This window comes from Porites lutea, chromosome 11, assembly GCF_958299795.1.
Source record: "Porites lutea chromosome 11, jaPorLute2.1, whole genome shotgun sequence".
Taxonomy (NCBI): Eukaryota; Metazoa; Cnidaria; class Anthozoa; order Scleractinia; family Poritidae; genus Porites; species Porites lutea.
In genome coordinates, this window is record NC_133211.1 from 25,484,895 (window position 1) to 25,509,069 (window position 24,175).

General features: G+C 38.0%; 1 protein-coding gene across 1 annotated transcript; it reads left to right on the forward strand.

The window, feature by feature from the left end:
- Positions 1-5,308: 5,308 nt before the first annotated feature.
- LOC140953023 (uncharacterized) lies at positions 5,309-10,432 on the forward strand. The gene is made up of 7 exons (XM_073402491.1): positions 5,309-5,502; positions 7,585-7,613; positions 8,031-8,067; positions 8,169-8,218; positions 8,462-8,558; positions 9,753-9,819; positions 10,306-10,432. The coding sequence occupies exons 1-6, from the start codon at positions 5,380-5,382 to the stop codon at positions 9,813-9,815; spliced, it is 399 nt and encodes a 132-aa protein (XP_073258592.1). The 5' UTR covers positions 5,309-5,379; the 3' UTR covers positions 9,816-9,819; positions 10,306-10,432.
- The last annotated feature ends 13,743 nt before the right edge of the window (positions 10,433-24,175 follow it).

Here is a 24,175-nt window from a genome sequence, read left to right on the forward strand (position 1 = left end):
ACCCTTAACAGCTTGGATACAAACTACTCTCCGCCGGGTCATTTGTTATCATGCTAGATAAAACTTACACTTGTATACTACCATAGATATGACTAATTGACCAAGCTTGTTCGGTCAGTATGGTTGGATATTGGTGTCTTGTGATAATCATAACTTAATAGTTCTCAATGTGTACGGTCAGCTTATCCATAGTTTTATTAAAGCAACGTGGACTTAATTCCTACTTAGTTTGACTGGGTCTTGAACTATTCCTTTTCAGCCGAAACAGAAATTGCACGGCGCCGGTGATTATGGGGCGGCTGTTTACAAAGATGATCCTGAAGTGTTTCAAAAAGAAAAGAGTAAAACTCCGCAACACACAAAAAGGGAAATCTAGTTTGGCTGGCGAAATGTCGTGAATAACGTCCAATAATACGGACAGGGTGTTCTATTGAGACTTCAGTCATTTCTTTGTTTCTTTATTAAATATGGACTTATCAGTGGTTGAAATCAGTAGAAGGGGCTCACGATGTTTGCAGTTTTATTAAAATATAAAAAAATATAAAGTATAAACAAAGAGTCTTAGTTGTTTTGTTACATAAGCCTGACGCAACTGAATGAGCGATGTCGACCACGTCGTTTTTCAGAGCATCACAGTGTTGTAACATATGTTCGTATGCCATTGTTTTGAATAGTTTCAACATTATCCAACATCGCACAATATGCTGAATCCGGAATCCGGTTAGGTTCGCCATGGTTACTTCAGGGGCAAGCAGGAAGATTTTAGTTTTTGTACTTAACAAAATCACTCAGGCGTTCTTTCACCCCAACTGAATTTTACCCTGCAAGAACTGACTTATTTGTACTTGAGTTGTTTTTCTCATTTTTGGTGAGTGTCTTGTCCCGGCATTGCAATGATGGGGACGCTATCGCTTTTTGTTTTATCTATCACCAGATATCACAGAAAATTGAGTCAAAATTAGTCTTTATTTTGGAAACAAAGTCCCACAGTCAAATTCGATACCGCCGACCTATTCTCAAGAACAACCTGAAAATGGCTGATAAACGCCAACGAGGGTAAATTAAGATAGTCGTGAAGATGTTCTTGCGGTCAAGCAATTTCTACCCAGAGTCTTCTTGCACGTTGTGGGCTTTGCCCAAAAAGCCAGAAGAGTCTGGGTACTAGATTGGTAACCAAGCAATCACGTTCTTAGAGCCTTTGTTACCCTTATCCAGCGAAACAGTGCTGACCAAAAGGGTCGCAGCCTCTGGGAAGGAAATTAGTGGTTGAGGAAGTGGTGGCATGAATGATGTGCTTTGTTCTTGTATATCATAATCAGCAGTAGGTAGCTGACAGACCTTTATGTTTACAGACCTTTAGATTCTAAGACGAGGACGACAACGAGCACGAGATTTTCTCTATATTAAGTAGTGCACGCGCGTAAACCAGGGTCATTTTGGCGGGAAAATTTAGCCTTCGTCATTCAACGGCGACGAGTTTTAGCGAGAATGTCGTAGTGGCGGAAACAAGTTTTCAAATGTTAGAAATTTTATCATTTTGTTATCTTTACTGGTGAAAAAAGTACAATGAAGCATTCCGAGGTACCTATTTTTCGATAATACGCGAATAAAATGTGAAAAATCTCGTACTCGTATTCGTTCTCGTCCTCGAATCTAAAGGTCTCTATTATGGGACCTCCGAGCATGTTATGTACGAGCGATCCCGAGGGACTGCAAGCAGTCTTCGGGTGCGTTCCTTTAGGTTGATCCGGATCAGCATCAGTGATCCGAGCTCACATGAATCATTGTACATCAAATGAACCGACGAATCCTTTCCCAGAGTAGATTAATAACCTTGCCTACAGCAAAATAAACTGACAAATTCTTCTTGACAACAGTAGTCCCCTATCCATAATAACGCGTAACCAAACTGAATCCCACTCTACGCTGTTCCAAGAAGTGTCGAGTGTGAGAGATTCACGGCTTTTTCTGGCATATCCGAGCCGTTGTGGGCGAAAACAATTCAGGTGCCCCCTTGTCCGCCATGTGGACGAGAAAAAAATTCACCTACCGAGAGGGAAAAAACGCAACACTAGTGAGCTTTGGCGTTCCCTCCCGGCAGGTACTTAACACTACTGACGCAAAAGCAATCTTCAAAAACTTGCCCCCGATTCGTCAAATTTTCTTTGTATTTGTCCCTTTCTTTTCTAAACAAATCTTAACAAAGCAAAACCTAGCATCTTTGGAAATCTCCTACCAGTTTTTAGCGTCTTAGGTTCCCATTTTGAGGAGAAATAAAGCCACTAAATCCAGTACTTCTAAGCATCCACTGATTTTTTAGCTGCGATGTAAACCCGTGTGATTGTTTATTTGTTCAAGCGTTTTAGATATATTTATACCATCACATTCGCCCGAGCAGTTTGCCATTTTGGATTATCAGTGAAAAGAATAACACGGTTGTCATATTATTATTCTTCTGTATCCCAGAATGACAGACTTCCCGTGCGAATGTGATGGCATATCAAAAGAGCTTGAATAAATTACCAATTTAAAGAGTTTACATTGCAGCTGAAAAATGGGTGGTTAAAAGTACTGGAGTTGGTGGCTTTAATTCATTTATTAATGCATCTATATAACAACATAACTGCCTTTTTAAGGAAGATATGAAGTGAGGATTTGGTTATTTTCTTTTTGAATCTATAGCTATGTTTAGGGAGTTTTCTCAGAACGTCTGGTATACTGTTCCAAATTTCTGCGCCTATTATAGAGTATAATAGAGATAGAATTCTTAAGGTGATTTAGCCGAGAATAGTTAATATAAAAACACCAAAGGAAGAAGAACGAGTGTTGTAACGATGAATATCTTGAGTAGGGGTAAAAAGATAAAAACTGTTAGATGGTATGCCATTGTTATAGACATCATGCATTAAGGCAAAATATTTGAAGAGATGCATGAATAATAGGAAATTAGTTCAGCAGTTACGACAGATTCAAGTGGTTTCGATTTCCTATCAGCTTACAATAAATTTGTATCGTCAGCAAATAAATAAAAGCTTAGTTTATTTGAAGCCTTGTAAATGTCATTAATATATATCATAAACAGAAAAGGACCAAAGATCGAGCCGTGGAACACCACAAGAGGATTTCTCGTTCTTAGAAAAATAAGAACCAACCTGAGTGGTTTGGATCCTTCCAGTTAATTATATGAACAGACCCACTGATTGATTATACCACGAATTTCGTAATGAGACAACTTCTGTAGTAGTATATAATGATCACTGAACTATATCGAATGCCTTTTGCAGATCAAAACAGATAAAAACTCCACAGGAAAAAAAGCCTTTATCCAAGTTTCCCTGAGTTCTATTTAGAATTATGTCTGAGATAGCATGTTCACGTTAATTCTGAAGCTCATCAATTGTAGTTTCTAGCTTAAACAGCCGTTCCTCGATGTTTTTAAAAGATGTCCCAGTTTTTTTTGTTACTGAACCTTGGTAACATCATACTCATGGCAAATGAATTTAAGGCTCGCTTCGGCTTCTTGGTTCAAGATGGAGGACGAGGCACTACTATCACTGACATTTTTCACACTACATTCTTGCTCCGAAACTCGTTGCTCCAGCTTACTCGAGCGGCCTCTTCAGCTCACCGTTGCTTTTTTTGAAGGATTTTACTGAATCAGGCATAAGAATTGAAAATCTATCGTCAGTAAGTGGGAGTGTATAGAGACACGTCCTGTCAGTACACGCCCATGCACTATTATGGCAGATTTTGATAGATTGTGCCAGCAAAATTTTTGTCATAATTCGTCATTACAATCATAATTTTTATTTATTTTCCGAAAAATAGCACTGCTAGTTTAATATCACTTTTGGGTAGATTTGCAGCTCAAAATTATCATTTACTGATCATGCAACCAATTTTTTTTTGGCAAATTTGGGTAGCAAAATGAAATTTTTGTCTGCTTATTGTTACGTTCATGAGACCTGGGTCCCCCAGGAAGCGACCCAGGACTCTTTCCACAGGACGGCATAACTGGCTCGATTACCAAGATGGCGTCCGCGTGCTGAATGTTGATTGTTTGAATGTTAAAGTTGTAAGACAGTGAATTATGCACTCTTAAAGTTTCTAGATGTAAATAGGGTAAATGTGTTTGCTTGTTGTATAGTATTGTTTCAAGCGTTATTCAATGGGCCATTTACGAGTTGCCCCCAGCCTCTGTTTCAAAGCGAGGCAAAGTGCAAAGCCATTGATATGAAAATGATTTCATTCTCATGCAAATAAAACTCATTTTCGCTCGGAAAGGTTTTGTACTTCGCCACGTGTTTAGAGAGAGAGTTTTTAAAACTCGGAAACGGGTCTATTACATATTAGTAAAATCCAGCTAGTGGTCTATTATCAATGCTGCGTTCTGATTGGTTGAGGTACTACTAGGCTATATGTTATAGCCCCCTAGCAGCGAAAAGCGCCGGCTTTTTGGCGGCAAAAAAGGATTAAAGTCTAGCTTTAACTAGCCAAAATTTTTTTATTCCCGATATTTTTGACAAACTAGTTGGATTTTACTAAAACAATTATTCCTCGAGCCCGAATGGGCTCTGAATCAATAGCCCATAGCCATTCGCGCTCGAGGAATAATTGTTAATTAAATCCGATTGAAAGGGGGCTGATTACAAATACATACTTGTCAAATTAAAATCATGTTTTAAGGTCAATGACACTCAAAACTCTTGTATTATACGCATGACTACAATTTATGCATGTATTAGAATTGTTTTCAGTCGTTACACTTTTTATCTAATTATTTAAACTCCCTATACGCCAAAATAAGAAAGGACTCTCGTCGATTAAAATACAAAACAGTATTTCATTTCTTTAGTTTTTAAATTAAAATTTTAAACAGCATGCTTCCTTCAATGGGATTATAAATTAAAAACAGCTTGAACAATGCAATTTCCGTCAAGTTACGACCTGTAACATTTATATTAAAGTTATAATTTAATTTCATATAGTAATCTGTTCGTACTCACGGTCTCATAGCATATCCACATTCAAGATTTGGTAAAATTTTGATTCAAGACTTCACGTAAAAATGTATTTTTACGCAGGGTACATTTTATCCCGTGCTTGTACACTACTGTCTGGTAGGTAAACTATTTATTGTAGAGACAATTACTGCATAGAAATTCATCGCAGTGGCATACTGTTAATAAAACAGAAAATGAAAACTGGACCTCCACCCTAACCTGCTAATCATTTTTCTAGATAATTTGCCATTCTTGTAGAGGAGTTGTGACGGTGCATAGTGTAATCCCGTTCTTTGATTAAATGATCGATTGTCGCAGCAAAGAGCTCAGTGCCTTATTTCGTCTTTAGTATTAGCTTGTAAATACAACAGTTACTATGGCTTTGAGCTTTAAATTTTTATGTTTTTCTGTATTTCTCTATGGAAACTACATCCACTGTAAAAAAGAAGATAATCTCGGAAATGATCATTTGCAGACGAAAGTGAAAGACGGCTTGAAGGTATAGTAACCCAGATATTGCTGGACTGTAGGTTATTGGTTAAGTTTTTTTTACATGCGTTAACATAGAAAGGATTAGCTGTACAGGGTGTCCCAAAAGTTCGTTCCTCTAATTTCATGCACTATAACTTTTGATCAAAACTTTAGTTTTACTTGAAATTCCTAGAAGATGTTGATTACACTATCGAGAACATCTATTCAGAATTTCAGTTACTGGCGTACCCTTTTTGTTTTTTTTATAACATTCTGTAGCCGTTGCGGCATGAAGTGGAATACAGCGTGTAGACCCACAGATGATCCATATTGAGCTTTTTTGTCACCTTGTGCGCAGCAGACAGTTCAGCCCCCAACAATATTTGTTTAGTTTAGGTAGCTGAACAAAATATTGACCACTCATTCAAAAAAGATAATCATTCCTTCCACAGTAAGGCTTTTGTACTTCTTTACAAATTTGAGACGAGCTGGGCGTTACTTGGTAGACTAAGCAGTTTTTTTGGCCATCTCAGGGGTCTCTAATTTTTTAAACATTTTAAACAGCTTTTCATGACCCTTTCTGGACTTGGCTTGCTAACTATGTGAGAGTTTCCTTGTGGAGACGTCTCCTTTTTTTGTATCTAGTCTTCTTAAAACTATTGTACCTGCTTTATTCAGGACTTTTGGTCTTCCCCCTGGTTTCCTGCCTTCAAAACCTTCATTTCGCCATGATCATTTACCACCCAACATTCGGATTTTCCAGTTTTTTAGCAGTTTCTATAACAGATAAGGCAGTAAATCGAAGTATACATGCTTATGCTCTCACGTAGCTGGACGTTTTTGCGTTAAGGGTGTTTATCTTTCTTGACATTCACAAAAAACAAGGAAGGAGTTCGAGCAATTCGGGCTATAAAATAAAAACAAAAAAAGGCTGGAAAATATACTCGCGCACGCGCACCTTTGGCGCGGCAGTACACAAATCGAATATTCAAGTCAAAAGATAGCACAAAAAGTACGAAAATAGTGAATTAGATTGAAAGTCACAACTATTCTTTAAATGATTTTCTTACCAAGTCCAATGGTACTGAAATACAGACTTATAAAGAAGAGGAACGAACTGTTGGGACACGGTGTAAACAAAGGAGTAATTATCGAAGTATGTGTTTTAGATTGAAAAATGAAACAGCTTTTAATCATTAAAATGTATTAAGCACGCTGTACAAATCAAGGACAAGATAGGACACTATTTTTAACTTCAGGCCTATTGGCCGCTAGACGGGGCCGCTATTTAATTTCTACCTGGTCATCCGAGCGACGCAAAGGTCTAGCAGTTTCCAGGACAAATAAATGCACTTCTAGTCTTTCCAGTTAAATGTCAGCCCGGGGGGAGGGGGGGGGGGGGGGGTACTCGATATATCCTTGGGTGGGGAGGTGCGGCTCGGCCCCTCATACCCTGACCTTGTTTAAGACAAAAATCGCTGATTTTCCTACCCTGTTTAAGACAGAATTCCGATTTTTGATACCCAGTTTAAGACATTCGTAGAACATAAGCGCAGCCTGTTTATCGTCTAAGAACAGGGTTATGGGTTCCTGTCTAAGAAAAGATACCCTGTTTAAGACAAAAATTGATAAAATCAATACCCTGTTTAAGACAAAAATCCCGAAAAACATACCCTGGCTGGCTGCATGTCCTCATTAAGCCCTTATAAGGTAGTAGTCCCCCCCGGGAATATCAGCTTAGAGTGCAATAGCGCCGTCGATCAACTGAGCTCAAAGTCCATAGCGGCAGGGGGTGGACTTTCGCACTTGTCGATTTTCGAAAAGAAAATGAGAGCAACGTCTGTGTGCAAGCTACATCGATCAAGGGATTAAGGCACCAGAATCAATAAGTTCTTTTAGGATATCTAATGTATAGAATAATTGAAGTTTACAGTACTATGAGTGTGTTATTTGGATTGGATAATTTTATATATTGTGGCTACTATTTATCAGTTGTTTATTTTTTATTTGCACGTCTCTAATATAACTTTTGTTGATTAAGGCTGGTGCGGCTAAGTCTTTTGATCTTGTTTATCGTATCTTATCTCATCATAACTGCCGCAATGTTCAGTCACCAAGGGGCAAAGATTTTCGAGGCAGGTAAGTATAGTATCACATATCATTGAAACCTTTTTAGCCATATCTGTTGTACTTTCAACAAACAATCTAGTCAATCTATTTGTGTCATAAACTGGCCCTGGGTGAGTACGTAGTCGTATCTCGGACATAGTCAGTATATGGAAAAGAAGAAGAAGAAGAAGAAGAAGAAGAAGAAGAAGAAGAAGAAGAAGAAGAAGAAGAAGAAGAAGAAGAAGAAGAAGAAGAAGAAGAAGAAGAAGAAGGAGCCACGACTCACCACTCACCCTAAGCTCAGGACATTATTTAATAGAAGGACTCGCTTTCTGAAGTCGAAGTCCTAATCATCACAATTTCATTGTAAATAATAAAATCAGACTCCACTACATTATCAGCCCTTTGTATTAATGCTGTACATATCCACTTAAATATTGTTTTCAGACTTAAAGCACTGTCCAATAGGACATCAGCACTCGAGGTAAGCTGTAGTTGTATTGCTCACATGAGCTATGAAACGTTTGCATCGGGTCTTCAGTGCTTGATTATACCTGCGGTAAGAAAATTCCAATTATTTTACAGGAGGAAGTTGAAAAAATCTGGGAAGCGGTTGACGTGCTCAGACAACAGGGGTAACTATGCTAATGATTTAATGTGCGCGTTTCATTCACTGTTTATAAATATTGTTTTTGTTATTCAAATGTGTAACGAGAAACGAAAGACTGGCTGGTACACTTTAGTATCAATAGGTGACTTCAGCCTGAGTATCGCTATAAACGATATTGGCGCCAGACTTTAGCTTGGCTTCAGGGAATGCGAACTCGAAAACGCTTAGTAATTAACACATGATTCAACAGGACTTCTTGTTGTTTCAGTGTGGCTGTTGATGAGCCAAATAAAAGTGAGGAGATTCATGCTGCAGCGGCTTCTGCGCATAAGGTGACAGGAGCACGGACGCCGACCGATGAAGATGTAAGTCTAGCGTTAATCCTACCATTGCTCAATGGATTTTGAATGACGTTTACTTATCAAAAATTTGAACTATGGAATTATCGATCCTCCCGCATCCTCCTCCCGCAGAAACCTCTCTGTATCGATACAAAGCGGAAGCTTCGGCTAAGGAGAGAGATCCTCCCGAACTTTTACTTTTGTCAAGAATCATAGCAGATAAAAAACGAATATTCAGTCGACAGATTTTCACTTTCATTTTCTCGGTTTTACGTGGCCACTGGGAGAGCTGAGAGGAATGGGGTTGGGGGATTTTGCTTGCTGAGCAGTCATTGTATTCGAAAAGATATTGCTTTTTAATGTTTATTAGTTCTTGGAGAGATCAATTCACGTTTTCGTTTCCAAACTCAGTGACGTTTTTTTAGTTTGGTTTACGGCCGCCGTGTTTGTGCTCATTCGGATGGGCACCAACATGGCTTCTTCATACAAAGGTCTCTGAATCTGAGTAAATAGTCTCTCCGAAAATTTCGCAGATGAAAACTTTCACTGACCTGAACTAGCGTTGGCGTGCACTTAAAACTTACCTCCTTTAATTTCCTAGATTTCGGTCTATCTCTTTTGCGGGAACAGTTTTGATTTTTGTTTTTGATGGCGTGACAGTGAAAACCAGCAACAGGAACGTGTTTGCACAACTTGGATGGACAATGGCTAGATCCGTGAGAACCGACCTTAAGACTCTCTCTCTCTTTGAACAACTTGTTGGATGAGGGGGGTGTTGATTCTGGTTTTAACAAGTTAATGAGTTCCAAAGTTCCCTAACATCTGATTCGATTACCCCATTATAAAAACTGAATAAAAGCAGCTTACTTTATCGATGCGTGGAATGGTTTCCTCTGCTGGCCATTTTGAATATTCCGGTCAGCTAGTAGCTATAGTAGGCTCGGTATCGAGAAATATCGAGAGGTCTGGGACAATCAAAAATTCGGAAAACATTCGAAAGATGCGATAGATCACCCACTGTAATGAGTGATCCGAGCGGTTAATTATAAGCTCGCTCCAAACCAGTAATTTCCCGAATACCTGTTTTCGCCGAGCAACACTGTGCTGCTTTTTTTAAAATTCTCATTCAGTAGCGGTATAAAAAAGACGCACATAAAGCAATTTCATTCATTCATTGAACTATCATGCCAATTATTTTTTTTATTTTTTGATTAATAGCCAGGCGTAGGCGCTGCTCAACCAGGAGATTACAGGGGAGCACCTTGGTATAAATTTTGGTAAAGAGGTATAATGTAATTATCTTTATTTTCTATTTTCTTTTTGATTCCCTACACAGAACATTATGCCTGCACTACTGAGAGTCCATAGCGCTCACTAAGTGTCTAGATTCATACCGATTTTTCGTCAGATCTTGTAGAGGCGTCAAACAGAAATGGGAATCTTTGGCAAAATTAGTCCAAAAGTGTAGGAGAAAGGAGTATGCTTAGCTTGCGGGATAAGTCTGGGAGTTCCCCGGGCCCAAGGATCCCGTCAGCTACGCAGGCTAGAGAAAGGGCGCAAGATAGTTTAACTAGCTATAGTACATACTTCACTCAGTGTTTGGTTAATGATCATTGAGGGGTAATATACCGCTACAAAACAACCACTGAGTACATGACAAACAAGTTGGTCAGTTGATTTAAAGTCTAATCATTAGAAGAAGAAGTGATGCCAGTTTATATTTTTGGGTTTAATCTGCCTATTTTTTTTTCTTGTTCTGTTACTCTTACAGGCATTTTGGAAAGAGGCGTTTTTTTCACGATCCCTCAAGCTATCAAGCTTTATCTCTTATCGCGTTTAAATAAAGGGTTTGGTTATTGTTGAATAGATTTAATGCGATGTAATCTGTATCTTGGACAAATAAAGGAAATCTAAACGCCATTATAATTCGAAGGTGTAGATGGTATGCTGTATACGGAGATCTTTTTTTTCCACTTCAGTGTAAAGCTCTCATGTCTGCAACTGAAGCCGTTAGTCGCTCTATATTCCTGCGATCATCCCCAACTCACAGCTGGACGTCCTGGACGTATGGGTAATGGGTCACAGATCCTAATCCTTACATAAATGATATCATTATTCATTCAAAATATTTCTCCGTTTCTGATTGGCTAAAATCACACGCATAATTCTTCATAACCAACTACTGTTGACCAATTTGGAAGAATTTTGCCATATTGAACGGATGACGTCAAAAGTGCAGCAAAGTTGCAGATTATTGAACCGTTAACCGAGAAGACCTGGGAACGAGTTTGAGTTGTTTTCGAAGTGAGTGATGGCGAAGTGAGTAATGACGGAACATTTTACACGTTTCACGGCAAACTATTGTCTAAAAACATAGCAAGAAAAGCAAGAAGACAAGTCGATGGACGACATCTGATATTTGGAGTATATTTGCATACCCGACAGCCCTTTATCACCTACACTTCCCGAAAAACATGCACTGTTCATGTTCCATCTGAATTGTAAATATCATCCCTGGGGATTAATGACATGCAAGTGAGTATATATAATATGAAACACTGGCATGCATTGTCCAATTCACTTCACTTTGTCCGACACGAAGGCGATTGGCGACCCATCCACCCTCCCCAGCGAGTAAGTCGGGTTCCAGATTACCTACACATGTAATCAATTCAGCCTGTCTTGGGCTTGCCTCAGTTCAGATTGACTTCTCATACCTTCTTATAATGTCATGAATGACAATACCCAGGGATGAATATTAACTATTTTGAGTATTGGTTTTAGTGGTTGACCCAATCACATTGCAGTGGTTGCAGCTTTTAAGACGCCCGGCCCAAGCTTCCGCCTCTGCAGCTAATTTTTATGGGGCGGTTTTATCAGCCGATCAATGTCGAGTGCTTCATCGCCCTCTGTTAATTGTCTCACTTAACTGTTACAATGTATGTTATGCCGAGTGTTTATTCATGAGAATTTCCACCTAAATCAAACGATGAAATGCCGAATACTTTCAAGGAAGAGTATCAGAACTAAATTTCGTGGGGAATTAGTATAACTGCAACGGGAGATTTCACTCCTTTATAATTCGTGATTGTTAATACCTTTTATGTTGGATTCGCGACTCGTTACAAATAATCCAAAGTCAGGAGCAGTTTTCAATTAGTATCTCAATAAAAACAAGTACAACAAAACTCTGCGGTAAATACCGTAAAATTCGGAAAATAAGCCCCTCCATGTATAAGCCCCTCCAAATATAAGCCCCCGAAACCGGTAGCGCAAAAACCCTCGGTTAAACCGCCCCTCCAAATATAAGCCCCCCAGGGGCTTGTACTTGGAAAATTGCCCTCAAATACAAAGTAAAACAAAGCAAAAACGGTAAATTTACTTCCAACTGTAAGGCTAGCCCAATCGATTTTGAAACGCAAATTTCCCTCCGTAGATAAGCCCCTCCAAAAATAAGCCCCTCAAAAAGGGCCTTTGAAAAATATAAGCCCCGGGGCTTATTTTCGGAATTTTACGGTATTTCCTTTATCATTTTATTATTTCATTATATCCAGAGAAATCTATTTCACCTCAGGTATTTTGTTTTGCATCCCAGATACAAATTTTAACGCTGTTTTCGCCTTTCATTTCTTTAATTTGATTCTGAAATTAAACTAACGCTGTTGTTTTCAATTTCATTGCAATTCCTGATCAGGATAAAGAAAGAATCTGTCAAAAGAAAAAACATGAAATCAGTAACGTCAATAACAATCATATTAATCCAATTTTTGTCAGGCTTCTTTACGCAATTGCATAAATTGCGTTCCCTGCGACGATCATTTCTTCATTTTCATTTCATTTCCGCAGTTCATATATGATTTATTTCATATATCATTAACAATTTTAATTACTTGAACATAAACGGTCCGTACCGACCGCTGGGAATATTTTCTCCAGTTATGTTCTTTGTGATACAAATACTAGATACTTAAATGTACTATTAAATATATTAACCTTTTTTCACGAGTCAAACCCAGTCAGTAGCTAATCAAGAAGGAAAAAAAACAAGCAGAAGAAGCCAGAACAGGAATGATAAACTATGACACATACAAAGGTAAAAATAAAAAAGGAAAAAAGGAGTAACTAGTCATTACACATATTGCTAACAGCGACATTTTTGCTGATGTGAAATTTTCTAGCGCACTATAATTTTGATTTAAGGTTCCACACATCTGCTGAAGCATATTATATACCTAAGGGGATGAAATCCATGAGTTGTTGATGTGTTTACGGTACGTATGAAAGCACAATGTTGTTTGCTCCCTCACGTTACAATAAAATTACGATCCAGAGGTAGCACTTCAGAAAGTGGTTTCTCATTAACCATTCCTGGTCTAACTGGAATTGATTTTGAGCCGAGGCAGGAGAAAAAACCGGGAGGAAAACCTCTTGGAGCAAAGGATTGACGAGAGAAGCAACAACAATTCAACCCCACCTATGGCGAATGGCGCGGCCACGACGCCAGTATTTGAACTCTGTCTACATTTGTGGGAGGCGAGTGCTCTCACCACTGCGTACCCCTTGCCTCCCTTAAGCGTAGTAAACAGACCACTCAGATAAGTAGATTCTCTATAAGGCAAATATCCCTCACAGCTTAGTTTTGACACTTACTGCACTGCCACATACCCGTTCAACACATTTCACATTGGAGGGGACAGTATCTGCTCATAAAGTCTTTATTTCTCTTCCTCTTGCAAAACTCTTTAAACCGGGTGCAGAATGTATTTGAACCAATGTTGACACAAGCTGTTAAGACATAAAGAGAAACGATTAAGTATATTGGAGGTGCACGGCTTAAGAACATTCGTCCGGTGATTAAAAAACCTGACGCTAAGAGCCTGTATGACTATCGAAGTCGCGACGATTGCCCATTAATAATTGATGAGATGCCCTTGTTTACTGCCTTACAATAATTATGTCAATAATCTTGAAACTATAAAAAGTCATATAAAAGGACGGGTAATCTCAAGAATCTTAATGTTTTTAAAAAATCTATAGAACGGTTTAAGAATTACTCGCTAATTCGTTAAAGTAGATGGAAATCTTTACAAAACCTCCAACAAGTAAGAGCGCCTCGATACATACTAATCAAATCCTTCTTTCTAGTATTCGGCTGGAGCTATCTCCATGATCTTTCACACACGTTTTTAAAAAGATTGAAACTACCGTGAGATAAAATAGCATGTCAAAAGCACTTTGTTTTCTACAGATAACAGCCAAACATCAAGATTGTCCATTTTTTACCGTATTTCTAACCATAAATACTTCATTCCAACGTATCTCGATAACGCTTAGAGATTTCGCTTTTTTAACTTCACGAACATCGAGGCGGCTATTGGAGAGAAAAGCTCCCGTGAACGATTTTGGAAGAACAGTTGCCAGTGCCAAGAAATATTGCTGTAAGTAAAATAGGTAATGGTGTCATTTCGTTTTCCCTATGTCAATTCCGATGTCATTGCAACCCTGATCATAACAAATTTTTGTCTTTATCTAATACAATTGTAGTGGCAATTTTTCGAAATCGTTGTTTATAGTGACGTATTTTATCCTCAGACTTGGGAGGAATTGACCCTGAAAAACTGTATCGAGCCACCTTAAGGCGACCACAGCAATGCCTTTCCAATAAGTTTTAACACACGGACGGCAAAGAAATCTGCCAGAAAATGTGCTGCACGTTCAATTCTGCTAATTTTTTTAAAATTTTCTCGTTTCCGTCGTCGTCGTGGCTGCTCACGCTCGCTAGAACAGTTCTTGATATTCGACGGTTTCGTTGGAAAAATCGACAATTTGATGGAAACGAGCGACGAAACTTTTCCCTTATATAGAGCCTCTTTGCTCGTGGATATTGACAAAAAGTGGCCCGGGAATGAAAAGCAGGAATCAAACATTGCCCACAGTCTGATCCCAGTGTCTTTCAGACGCTTAATGTTTGTTTGTTCTTTCTATTGCCTCTCCTCACCAGTCTCTCCTATTTTCGGTGAGTTAAACAACGGTGGTAGCGTTTGTCTTGTAAATATACAGATAAGAGAAACATCTCCTCTGCCTTACCTCCCTTATTTCCTTCAGGAGGACCATCATAAGCTAACAATCCTGATTCTGAAAACGAAGAAGGCAGTTTAAGCTGGTACACCACTCACATACACAACATACATGAACAGCAGTTTAATTTTGCTGATATCCAGTTGCTTATAATCTGAGAGGCTGAAAATTAATTAAAAGTATTAAAAAGTATTAAATTATGATTTTCGTGTAGCGGACCATCATAAGCTAACAATTCTGAGTGATTCTGAGTCTGACATATTCTGATATCCGCCTAAATAATTGAGCTAAGTTGCAAATATTATGATACGAATGGAGACTAATCACAATTCAAGGTAATTTTAGCCGATAATGAAAACTCAGTAAGACTAATAAAAACAGCTTCAGAGCAAAGTCGCCATCATATCACCATCCCAGTGAATGTTGTCTGGCCAGCCCGTTACTGGAACAGCCTTGAACAAGACTATAGATATCTAACATAATATGAAATATAATGTACAGTAGTAGAGGACACTGCTTTTAACACCCTGACAGCGTTCAGTCAAAAAAGTACATCCATCTGGTTTTTTTGAACCTGAAGGCTTATGGTTTACTCACGTGCACTCATAAAAAGATATTCAAGAGTGCAGTTACCTTCCGAGCGTAAATATCTTCCAGTACCTTTGCATCGGTTCTTGACAATGAAGAAAATATAAAAGAGCAACAGGAAAATAAATATTAAGCAGCTTTTGAGAAGGCATGTTTCCCATTTGACTGAAAATCTTTAGATGGGGGCCTCTCTCTTTACCCTCAACGTTTCATTTAGTCCATCACCATTTATGTAGGCATCGTTTCTTTGAGTTCGTTTATATATTTTTTTATTGTTACCGGATTTTTAAGTTAAACAATAGGTACATTAGTGAAAATGCGTTTGAAGTGGTTGATAGCTACACTCTGAAAGCCGTACCGGCTCAATGATTGATAAAAAAAGTGGAGAGTGATAAGGATTCAACTAATTTGTACAGTATCGCTATAAGATCTGCATCAAGAGCCATGGCTCTTGATCTGCATGTTATAAAATATATAAATTCTCTTTATTTCCCGTTATAATATCACGGCAGCGGTGGTAATGCCTTGTATACTCATTTCGGATTAGGTAATCTAACTCAATTCAATAATCTCTAATGCACTCTCTGATACTAAAGATCATCAATTCTGTACAAGTACTTTGAATTGACCCATTACCGGCCTTTAGCACGAGATGTCTAGTGGAGAATATAACTTACTGGAAGCAATACACAGTCCTTAGTCCAACACAGAGGCTCGCGGGCAAATTATACAGTTTAGACATATGATGATACAGCATATAGAAGTTAAGCTATTAGCTCATTTAAAGAAAGATTGGTGAAGAAGTGAGTATAATACATCTTTCTTAGCTGATGCTAAGCTCTGAAACAAATGAAAATTAAAACATATTTGCATAATTTAAAGCCAAAGCAACATGAAACGAAGCATTATGTATTTTTTAGTGAAATAAATGCAATAATATTATAATTTGCACATATGGTTCAAGCCTGGTAAGCCTGGTTCATTCAGAATTTCAAGAGCCTGGTTTTAGTCTGATTTTCCTGGTTTGAATAATAACCTAAGGCTTGCCAACCTTACCAATAATACCCTGGTTAACCAGGCTTTTTGCACATATGGTAAAGTCTGGTAAGCCTGGTTTGACAACCGGAAAAGTGTGGTTGGTTAAACCTGAAGCTTGCACCCTGGTAAGGGACGCTGGAAACCTCAAACAGGAATTTAGGAAGAATCATCAGATTTAAGTGAAGAAGATGTAACCCTTCTCTAATTCAGAACGCTCTTTCCTTGTCTTGATTTAGTCCTCAGACTATCTATTTCCTTTTCCTAATCTATGACATTAACGAAAAGGGCATGATTTTTTCTACGAAGGGTATTTTTTCAAAGAAGAATGACTGTTTAAGCGCAAAACTAAAAATGAAGGAACTCACCATTTTTGTTGACTCTCGCACCAATTTCCAGGCTTTGATTGAAAACTAGGAAAATAATAGCAAGAAAAACTAGCTTGTTCTTACAGGGCATTTTCTTTGTCAGCAGAATTTCAATTGATGAATTTCCCTTGTTTTCAAAAATAACTTGGGTGGGAAAAAAATTATACATCCTTATATAATTTTATTTAATGATAGTATTTGTCAAAGGTATATTTTCAAGTGATTTTCACAGACTATTTTGTATTGGTTAGTGATTGACCCAATCACATTGCGGCCGTTGCAGCTTTTTGAGACGCACGGCCTAAGCTTCCGCCTCTGCAGCTGGTTTTTAATTGATAAAACAATGAAAGGACGCATTTAAAAGAAAGGGTGTTAACACGGAAATTGGTGCGGTAACATTTAATGGGGCGGTTTTATCAGCCGATCAATGTCGAGTGCTTCATCGCCCTCTGTTAATTCTCTCACTTAACTGTTTTGTTATGCCGAGTGTTTATTCATGAGAATTTCCACCTAAATTAAACGATGAAGTGCCGAATACTTTCTAGGAAGAATACGTATTAAAATAAAAATTTATGGGGAATTAGTATGTAATTGGAACAGGAGATTTTACTCCTTTATAATTCGTGATTGTTAAAACTTTTATGTGGGGTTCGCGACTCGTTACATTAAATAATCCAAGGTCAGGAGCCGTTTTCATCTAGTTTCTCAATAACTCCAAGTACAACAAAACTCTGCAGTAAATATTTCCTTTATCATTTTATTACCTCCAGAGAAAATTATTACAATTAAGGTATTTTGTTATGCACCCCAGATACAAATTTTAATGCTGTTGTCGCCTTTCATTTCTTTAATTATATTTGAAATTAAACTAACGCTGTTGTCTTCAATTTCAGTGTAATTCCTGTCAAGATAAAGAAAGAATCTGTCAAAAGAAAAAAAAATCCATAAGGTCAATTGTTATTACTTGAACATAAACGGTCTGTACCAGCCGCCAGGAACTATTAAGATACTGATTTGCGCATTGGAGTTAAAAAGGTCCATATATAAATGTTCAAAACACGCAGAAGAGTCTACATCTCCATTTTCTCGTAATACATGGTTCTTCTTTCATTTACTGAAAAAGATTTTGCTAAACTGATCCGAGTATTTAACTCATTAGTTCATAGTCTTTTTTCGGTCAGTAGTCAAGATCAATTTCTAAACCCAATTAGACTGCTTACCTTTCTATTTACTTATAAGCAAACATTGAGCACTGCACCGCCATAAGAGGACAAATAGAGTTAGGCTCTGAATTTCTCCAGTTATGTTCTTCGTCAAACAAATACTTAAAATACATTAACCTTGCTTCATGAGTCAAACCCTTCATTTAAAGAGTAGCTATCGAATCGAGAAGGAAAAAAACAAGAGAAGAAGAACAGGAATGATAAACTATAATATATACAAACGTAAAAATAAAAAAAAGGAAAGGAGAGTAACTAGTCATTACGCATGTTGCTAACAGCGACAGTTTTGCTGATGTGAGTTTTCTAGCGCACTATAATTTTGATTCAAGGTTCCACACATTTGCTGAAACATATTATATATCTAAGGGGATGAATGAAATCCATGAGTTGTTGATGTATCTAGGGTACGTATGGAAGCGCAATGTTGTTTGTTCCCTTATGTTATAAAAAAATAACGATCCAGAGGTAGCACTTCACAAAGTGATTTCTCATGAACCATTCCTGGTCTAATTGGAATTGATTTTGAGCCGATGCTGGAGAGAAAAATATGATCTGATCAGTACCGGAAGGAAAACTTCTTGGAGCAAAGGATTGTGGAGAGAAGCAACGACAATTCAACCCGCCTATGGCGCGGTGTCGACGCGTATTTGCAGTATTTGAGCCCGGGCTACCTTTTTGGAAGGCGAGTGCTCTCACCACTGCGTACCCCTTGCTTCCCTTAAGCGTAGTAAATAGACCACTCAGATAAGTAGATTCTATATTTAACAATTATTCCTCGAGCCCGAATGGGCTATTGACTCAGAGGCCATGAGGGCGAGAGGAATAATTGTTTTAGTAAAATCCAACTAGTTGGTCAAAAGTATCGAGAATAAAAAAATTTTAGCTAGTTAAAGCTAGTTTTTAACCCTTTTTTGCCGCCAAAAAGCGCGCTTTTCGCTACTAGTAGGCTATAACATATAGCCTAGTAGTAGCTCAACCAATCAGAACGCAGCATTGATAATAGACCACTAGTTGGATTTTACTAAAGGGCAAATATCCCTCACAGCTTAGTTTTGACACTTACTACGCTGTCACATAGTCGTTCAACACATTTCACACTGGAGGGGACAGTATCTGCTCATAAAGTCTATATTTTTCTTCCTCTTGCAAAACGCTTTAAACCTCGCGCAGAATGTATGTGAACCCATGTTGAAACAAGCTGTTAAGACATAAAGAGAAACAGTAGTGTAAGCTGTGTACCGAAGGTGCACGGCTTAAAATTAACCGAACATTCGTCCGGTGATCAAAAAACCTGACGCTAAGACACTGTATGAGTATTTCCGAAGACTATCGAAGTCGCGATGATTGCCGATTACTAATTGATGAGATGCCCTTGTTTACTGCCTTACAATAATTATATCAATAATCTTGAAACTAAAAGGCCATATAAAAGGACGGTTTACTGAAGAATCTATATTTTTAAAAAAATCTGTCGAGCGGTTTAAAGTAACTCGACGCTTATTTGTTAAAGTAGACCGAAATCTTTACAAAACCTCCAACAAGTAAGAGCACCTAGATACATACCAATCAAATCCTTCTTTCTAGCAATCGGCTGGAGTTATCTCCATGATCTTTCACACAGGTTTTTGAAAAGATTGAAACCAGTTGTTTTCTACAGATCACAGCCAAACATCAAGATTGTTCATTTTTTACCGTATTTCTAACCATACTTCATTCCAAAATATCTCGATAACGCTGTTAGACATTTCGTTTTTTTAACTCAGTTCACGAACATCGAGGCGGCTATTGGAGAGAAAAGTTTTCGTGAACGACTTTAGAAGAACAGCTCCCAGTGCCAAGAAATACCGGTGCAAGTAAAATAGGTAATGGTGTCATTTCGCTGCTATGACAACTCCGATGTCATTGCAACCCTGATGGTATTCATCTTTATCTAATACAATTGTGGGGGCAATTTTTCCAAATCTTTGTTTATAGTGACGTATTTTACGCTCAAACGTGGGAGGTATTGACCCTGAAAAACTTAATCGATTCACCTTAAAGCGACCATAGCAATGCCATTTCGATGATCTTAGTAGCACGCGGACGGCAAAGAATTCTGCCAAAAAATGTGCTACACCTTCAGAGTTTTAATTTTTCTTAACAAACCTGCTAATCTTTTAAATTTTTTCACGTTTCCGTCCTCACCGTGGCTGCTCACGCTCGCTAGTAGCGTTATGGCACCAAAACAGTTCTTGATATTCGACGATTATCTTGGAAAAATCGACGATTTGATGAAAACGCGCGACAAAACTACTTCCTTACAGAGAGCCTCTGTGCTCGTGGGTATTGAGAGAAAGTGGCCGGGGAATTCATTCGGAGCAGAATGGAATGGGAAATTGCGTCAAACGTCCAAGTCCCTGTCCAGGGACATGCGTGGTAATAGTTGACGCCACCATAGACTCCATCAATTTGCACACTTATAAGAAGCGAAATAGGCCTGTAATTATGCTTATCAGTTTCACTGTCACTTTTATGTTTGCAGCCTTCCATGTAGCGGGTTAACAGCTTATATTAAACACAGACAACAAGGATGGAATAATTGAGTCACCAGCAAACTTAAAAGTTATGGGTCAACACAGTCGGGTTCAGAGGCCTTATCAGCCCTCAACTTAGTCATCGAGCTAGTTAACAATACCCTCATACCGCTGATAAATTTTACGTCTTGTAAATATAGGTGTGAAAAACATGTTCTCTGCCTCACCTCTATGATTTTCGTCACGAGGACCATCATAAGCTAACCATCCTGATTCTGAAAAGGCAGAAGTCAGTTTAAGCTCATACAACGCACACATACACGACATACACGAACAGCAGTTTAATTTTGCTGATATCTAGTTGCATGTTATCTGCTAAGAGGCTGAAAATTAAAGGATTAAAAAGTATAATTATGATTTTCGTGTGGCGGACCATCATAAGCTAACAAGTCTGAGTGATTCTGAGTCTGAAAAAAAAAAGGCAGTTTAAGCTGGCGACGCAACTCATACATACACAATTAACAAGCAGTTTAAATTTGCTGATATCCAGTTGTATCCAATCCGATAAAATATCGAGAACATATTCTGATATCCGCCTATGAGCTTGGTTACAAATATTATGATACAAATGAAGAGTAATCACAGCTCGAGTTAATTTTAACCGATAATGAAAACTCAGTGAGACTAATAAAAACAGCTTCGTGGCAAAGTTGCCATCATATCACCATCCAAGTGAATGTTATCTGGTCAGCCCATTACTGGAACAGCCTTGAACAAGACGATAGGTATATAATATAACATGAAATATAATGTACAGTAGAGGACACTGTTTTTAACATCTTGTTGACAACGTGCTGTAGAAAAGTACATCTGTCTGGAGGTCTGGATTTTTTTAATCTGAAGGCTTATGATTTACACACTCATAAAAAGATGTTCAAGAGCGCAGTTACCTTCTGAGTAGATATCTTCCAGTACCTTTGCTTCGGTTCTTGGACTAAAGAGAAAATATAAAAGAGCAACAAGAAAATACATAAGCATCTTTTTAGAGGGCATGTTTCCCACTTGACTGAAAATCTTTAGATGGGGGCTCTCTCTTTACTCTAAACGTTTCATTTAGTCCATCACCATTTATATCGGCATCGTTTGTTTGAGTTCGTCTATGTCTTTTTACTATTATCAGATTTTTAGGTTAAACAATGGGTACATTAGTGAAAATGCGTTTAAAGTGGTTGATAGCTAGACTCTGAAAACCGTACCGGCTCAATGATTGATTCAAAAAGTGGAGAGTGATAAGGATTCAACTAATTTGTAGAGTAAAGCATCGCTATAAGATCTGCATGTTATAAAATATATAAATTCCTTTTATTTCCCGTTATATATCACGGCGGTGGTAATGCCTTGTATACTCATTTGCGATTAGGTAATCCAACTTAATTCCGGCGATCATCTCTAATGCACTTTCCGATACTAAAGATCATCAATTTTGTGTCAAGTACTTTGAACTGACCCAGCCGGCTTTTAGCAAGAGTTATCTGGTGGAGAAGATACTGGAAGCAATACACAGTCGTTAGTCCAACAGAGGCTCGTGGGCAAATTACTCAGTTTAGACATACGATAATACAGTACATAGAAAAGTTAAGGCATTAGCTCTTTTAAAGAAAGATTGGATAAGAAGTGAGTATAACATTAGCTGATGCTAAGCTCCGAAAGTAATGAAAATTAAACATATTTGCATAATTTAAAGCCCAAACATGTAACGAAGCAACATGTATTTTTTGTGGGTTAAATACAACAACAAAAATATTCTGAAACGCCATTAAGGCACTCCCAAGCATAGTTTGAATTTTCCTGCACTCATTTGTTCAGCTTCGCCGGAACATGGCTTTGCGATGACATTAATGATTTATTGTAACCTTTTCAGTGGACAGAATTAAGTATAGCTGGGTATTAATAGCTATCAACAGTGAATGAGTCAAAACTTGTTTTTATGTATGGAAAACGAAGATCAGTTATCATAAAGAAGCAAAAAAATAAAAAAATAAATATTAGTTATAATAATAAAGGATTCGAAGATTAACATTTCTTAACTTTGGAGGGAACTACCGGCGCACCATTGTGCCTTTCCACAACAGGTCAGAAGTGTATTACAAATGACGATGAAACGGATCTATCAATTTTTGCCGTCGCTTACCCATCCACTCTGATTTAAGGTCCGTAATATTTATTCATCTTCTAACGGCTAATCTTGGCCTTTCTGCCTGGCATAAACTCAACACCTCAAATACGTCTGAACGATCTCAGTTAAGCCGTATTTGAACAAAAATAAGCAGGGTTTGAAATTTCTTTTCAAAATTTAACAGTATCAAAAACATTCGTCCAGTTTGCACGCAATCTAAGCCTTTTATCGAATTAGAAAATGTCCAAAAAATAACAAAGTCGACGTAGAAAGATTGATCAATATAAAGAAACGAAATGGTAGCTTTTAATAATCCTCTGTATTGCGCATATATTTCTCCCTCAACTCTTCATTTTTTGTTACTTGCGTGTTCTTTTCCAGCTCGCCAAAAACTTTTAGGTTGTCCACAATCCCCTTTTTTCCTATATATGACTGTCATCGACTCGCTTATATTACACTAATTTACGGTCTTCCGTACAATTGAAACCTTTCAAGCCGTTCCTTATAGCTGAGGCAGCCGATAACGACGACTTTATGGAAAAGTTGGAGAGTGCTGTGGACAGTCTAACTTACGGAAAATTGACTGTTCCTTTTACCTCTTTTAACAGGCAAGAGAACGGTAGTGACTTGACTGAGTTAAAAAAAAAAACACATAATATGTGTATGTCGGAAAATATTATATTCCAACAAAACAAAACAAACAAATTAAAAAGCAACATTTTCTTTGCTTTGAAGTTTGACTTGCGATTTCTTTCCGTGTGCGGATATTTAACAATTGTTGAAAAAGGCTGAATATGATATGAAGGATTATGAAGATCGAGGAGTGTCTTTTTTTCTCCAAGGCCGAAGGCCGAGGTTGATAACAGCCTCTTTGCATTATTCGTCATATCGTAAGAATGCCGTTTTATTCATTCAAAATGTTTTTAAGTTCTTAACAAGGCTGCCCCCTCGTAGACTTTCTTCTAAACATTGGCCTATTTGTCGAATATTTTGCGTATTGTTGCATTTCTCCGATTCAGTTTTGGTCAGAAATTCAGTCATTAATCATCTTTGAATAGCCGTAATAGCTGTTTGTTAACTCATTCGGGAATATATGTAACAGTTCTTTTGGGCTTCCGCGCCTGGAAACTTGGTTGATTGATGAGATATTTGTCTGGAAACGAGGCTGCTTGGGCAATATACAATCAAAGCGATATGGTATATTGCTCACTTCTTCCAAATTCGGGTACGTTCTAATGGGATAATCCGGATCAGGATTAGTGATCTGAGATCACTCGGATCATGATGCATTAAAGGAACCCACGAATCCACTCTCGGAAAGGATCCATCGGTTCACTTGATTTTCCATGATCCGGCCGAGTAATCTTAGATCACTGATCCTGAGATGGATCACCCCAAAGGAACGCAACCTTGGTCAACGCCGGATGGTTATAAAGAATAAGCCGGAGGAATCAGTTTTAGCCAATCAGACAAAACAGCGGAATATTTTGAATGACAGATATTTATAGGCAATAACCCATCGAATCGATTCGTGCGTTGGCCGGTGACTTGGTCAACTAAGAGGCTGGCACAAGAATGAAATCGACACATTTCAAGAGTATTGCAATTTCATGCCGCAAATTTTATTAGCTCATCATACTTATAGAATTAATACACTTGA

Excerpts from the sequence above, each read along its gene's own strand:
- LOC140953023 (XM_073402491.1), top strand. The coding sequence starts at position 5,380 with ATGGCTTTGAGCTTTAAATTTTTATGTTTTTCTGTATTTCTCTATGGA. Across the intron at positions 7,614-8,030 it reads GGCAAAGATTTTCGAGGCAG|ACTTAAAGCACTGTCCAATA; the intron begins GTAAGTATAGTA and ends TATTGTTTTCAG. Across the intron at positions 8,219-8,461 it reads GACGTGCTCAGACAACAGGG|TGTGGCTGTTGATGAGCCAA; the intron begins GTAACTATGCTA and ends TTGTTGTTTCAG.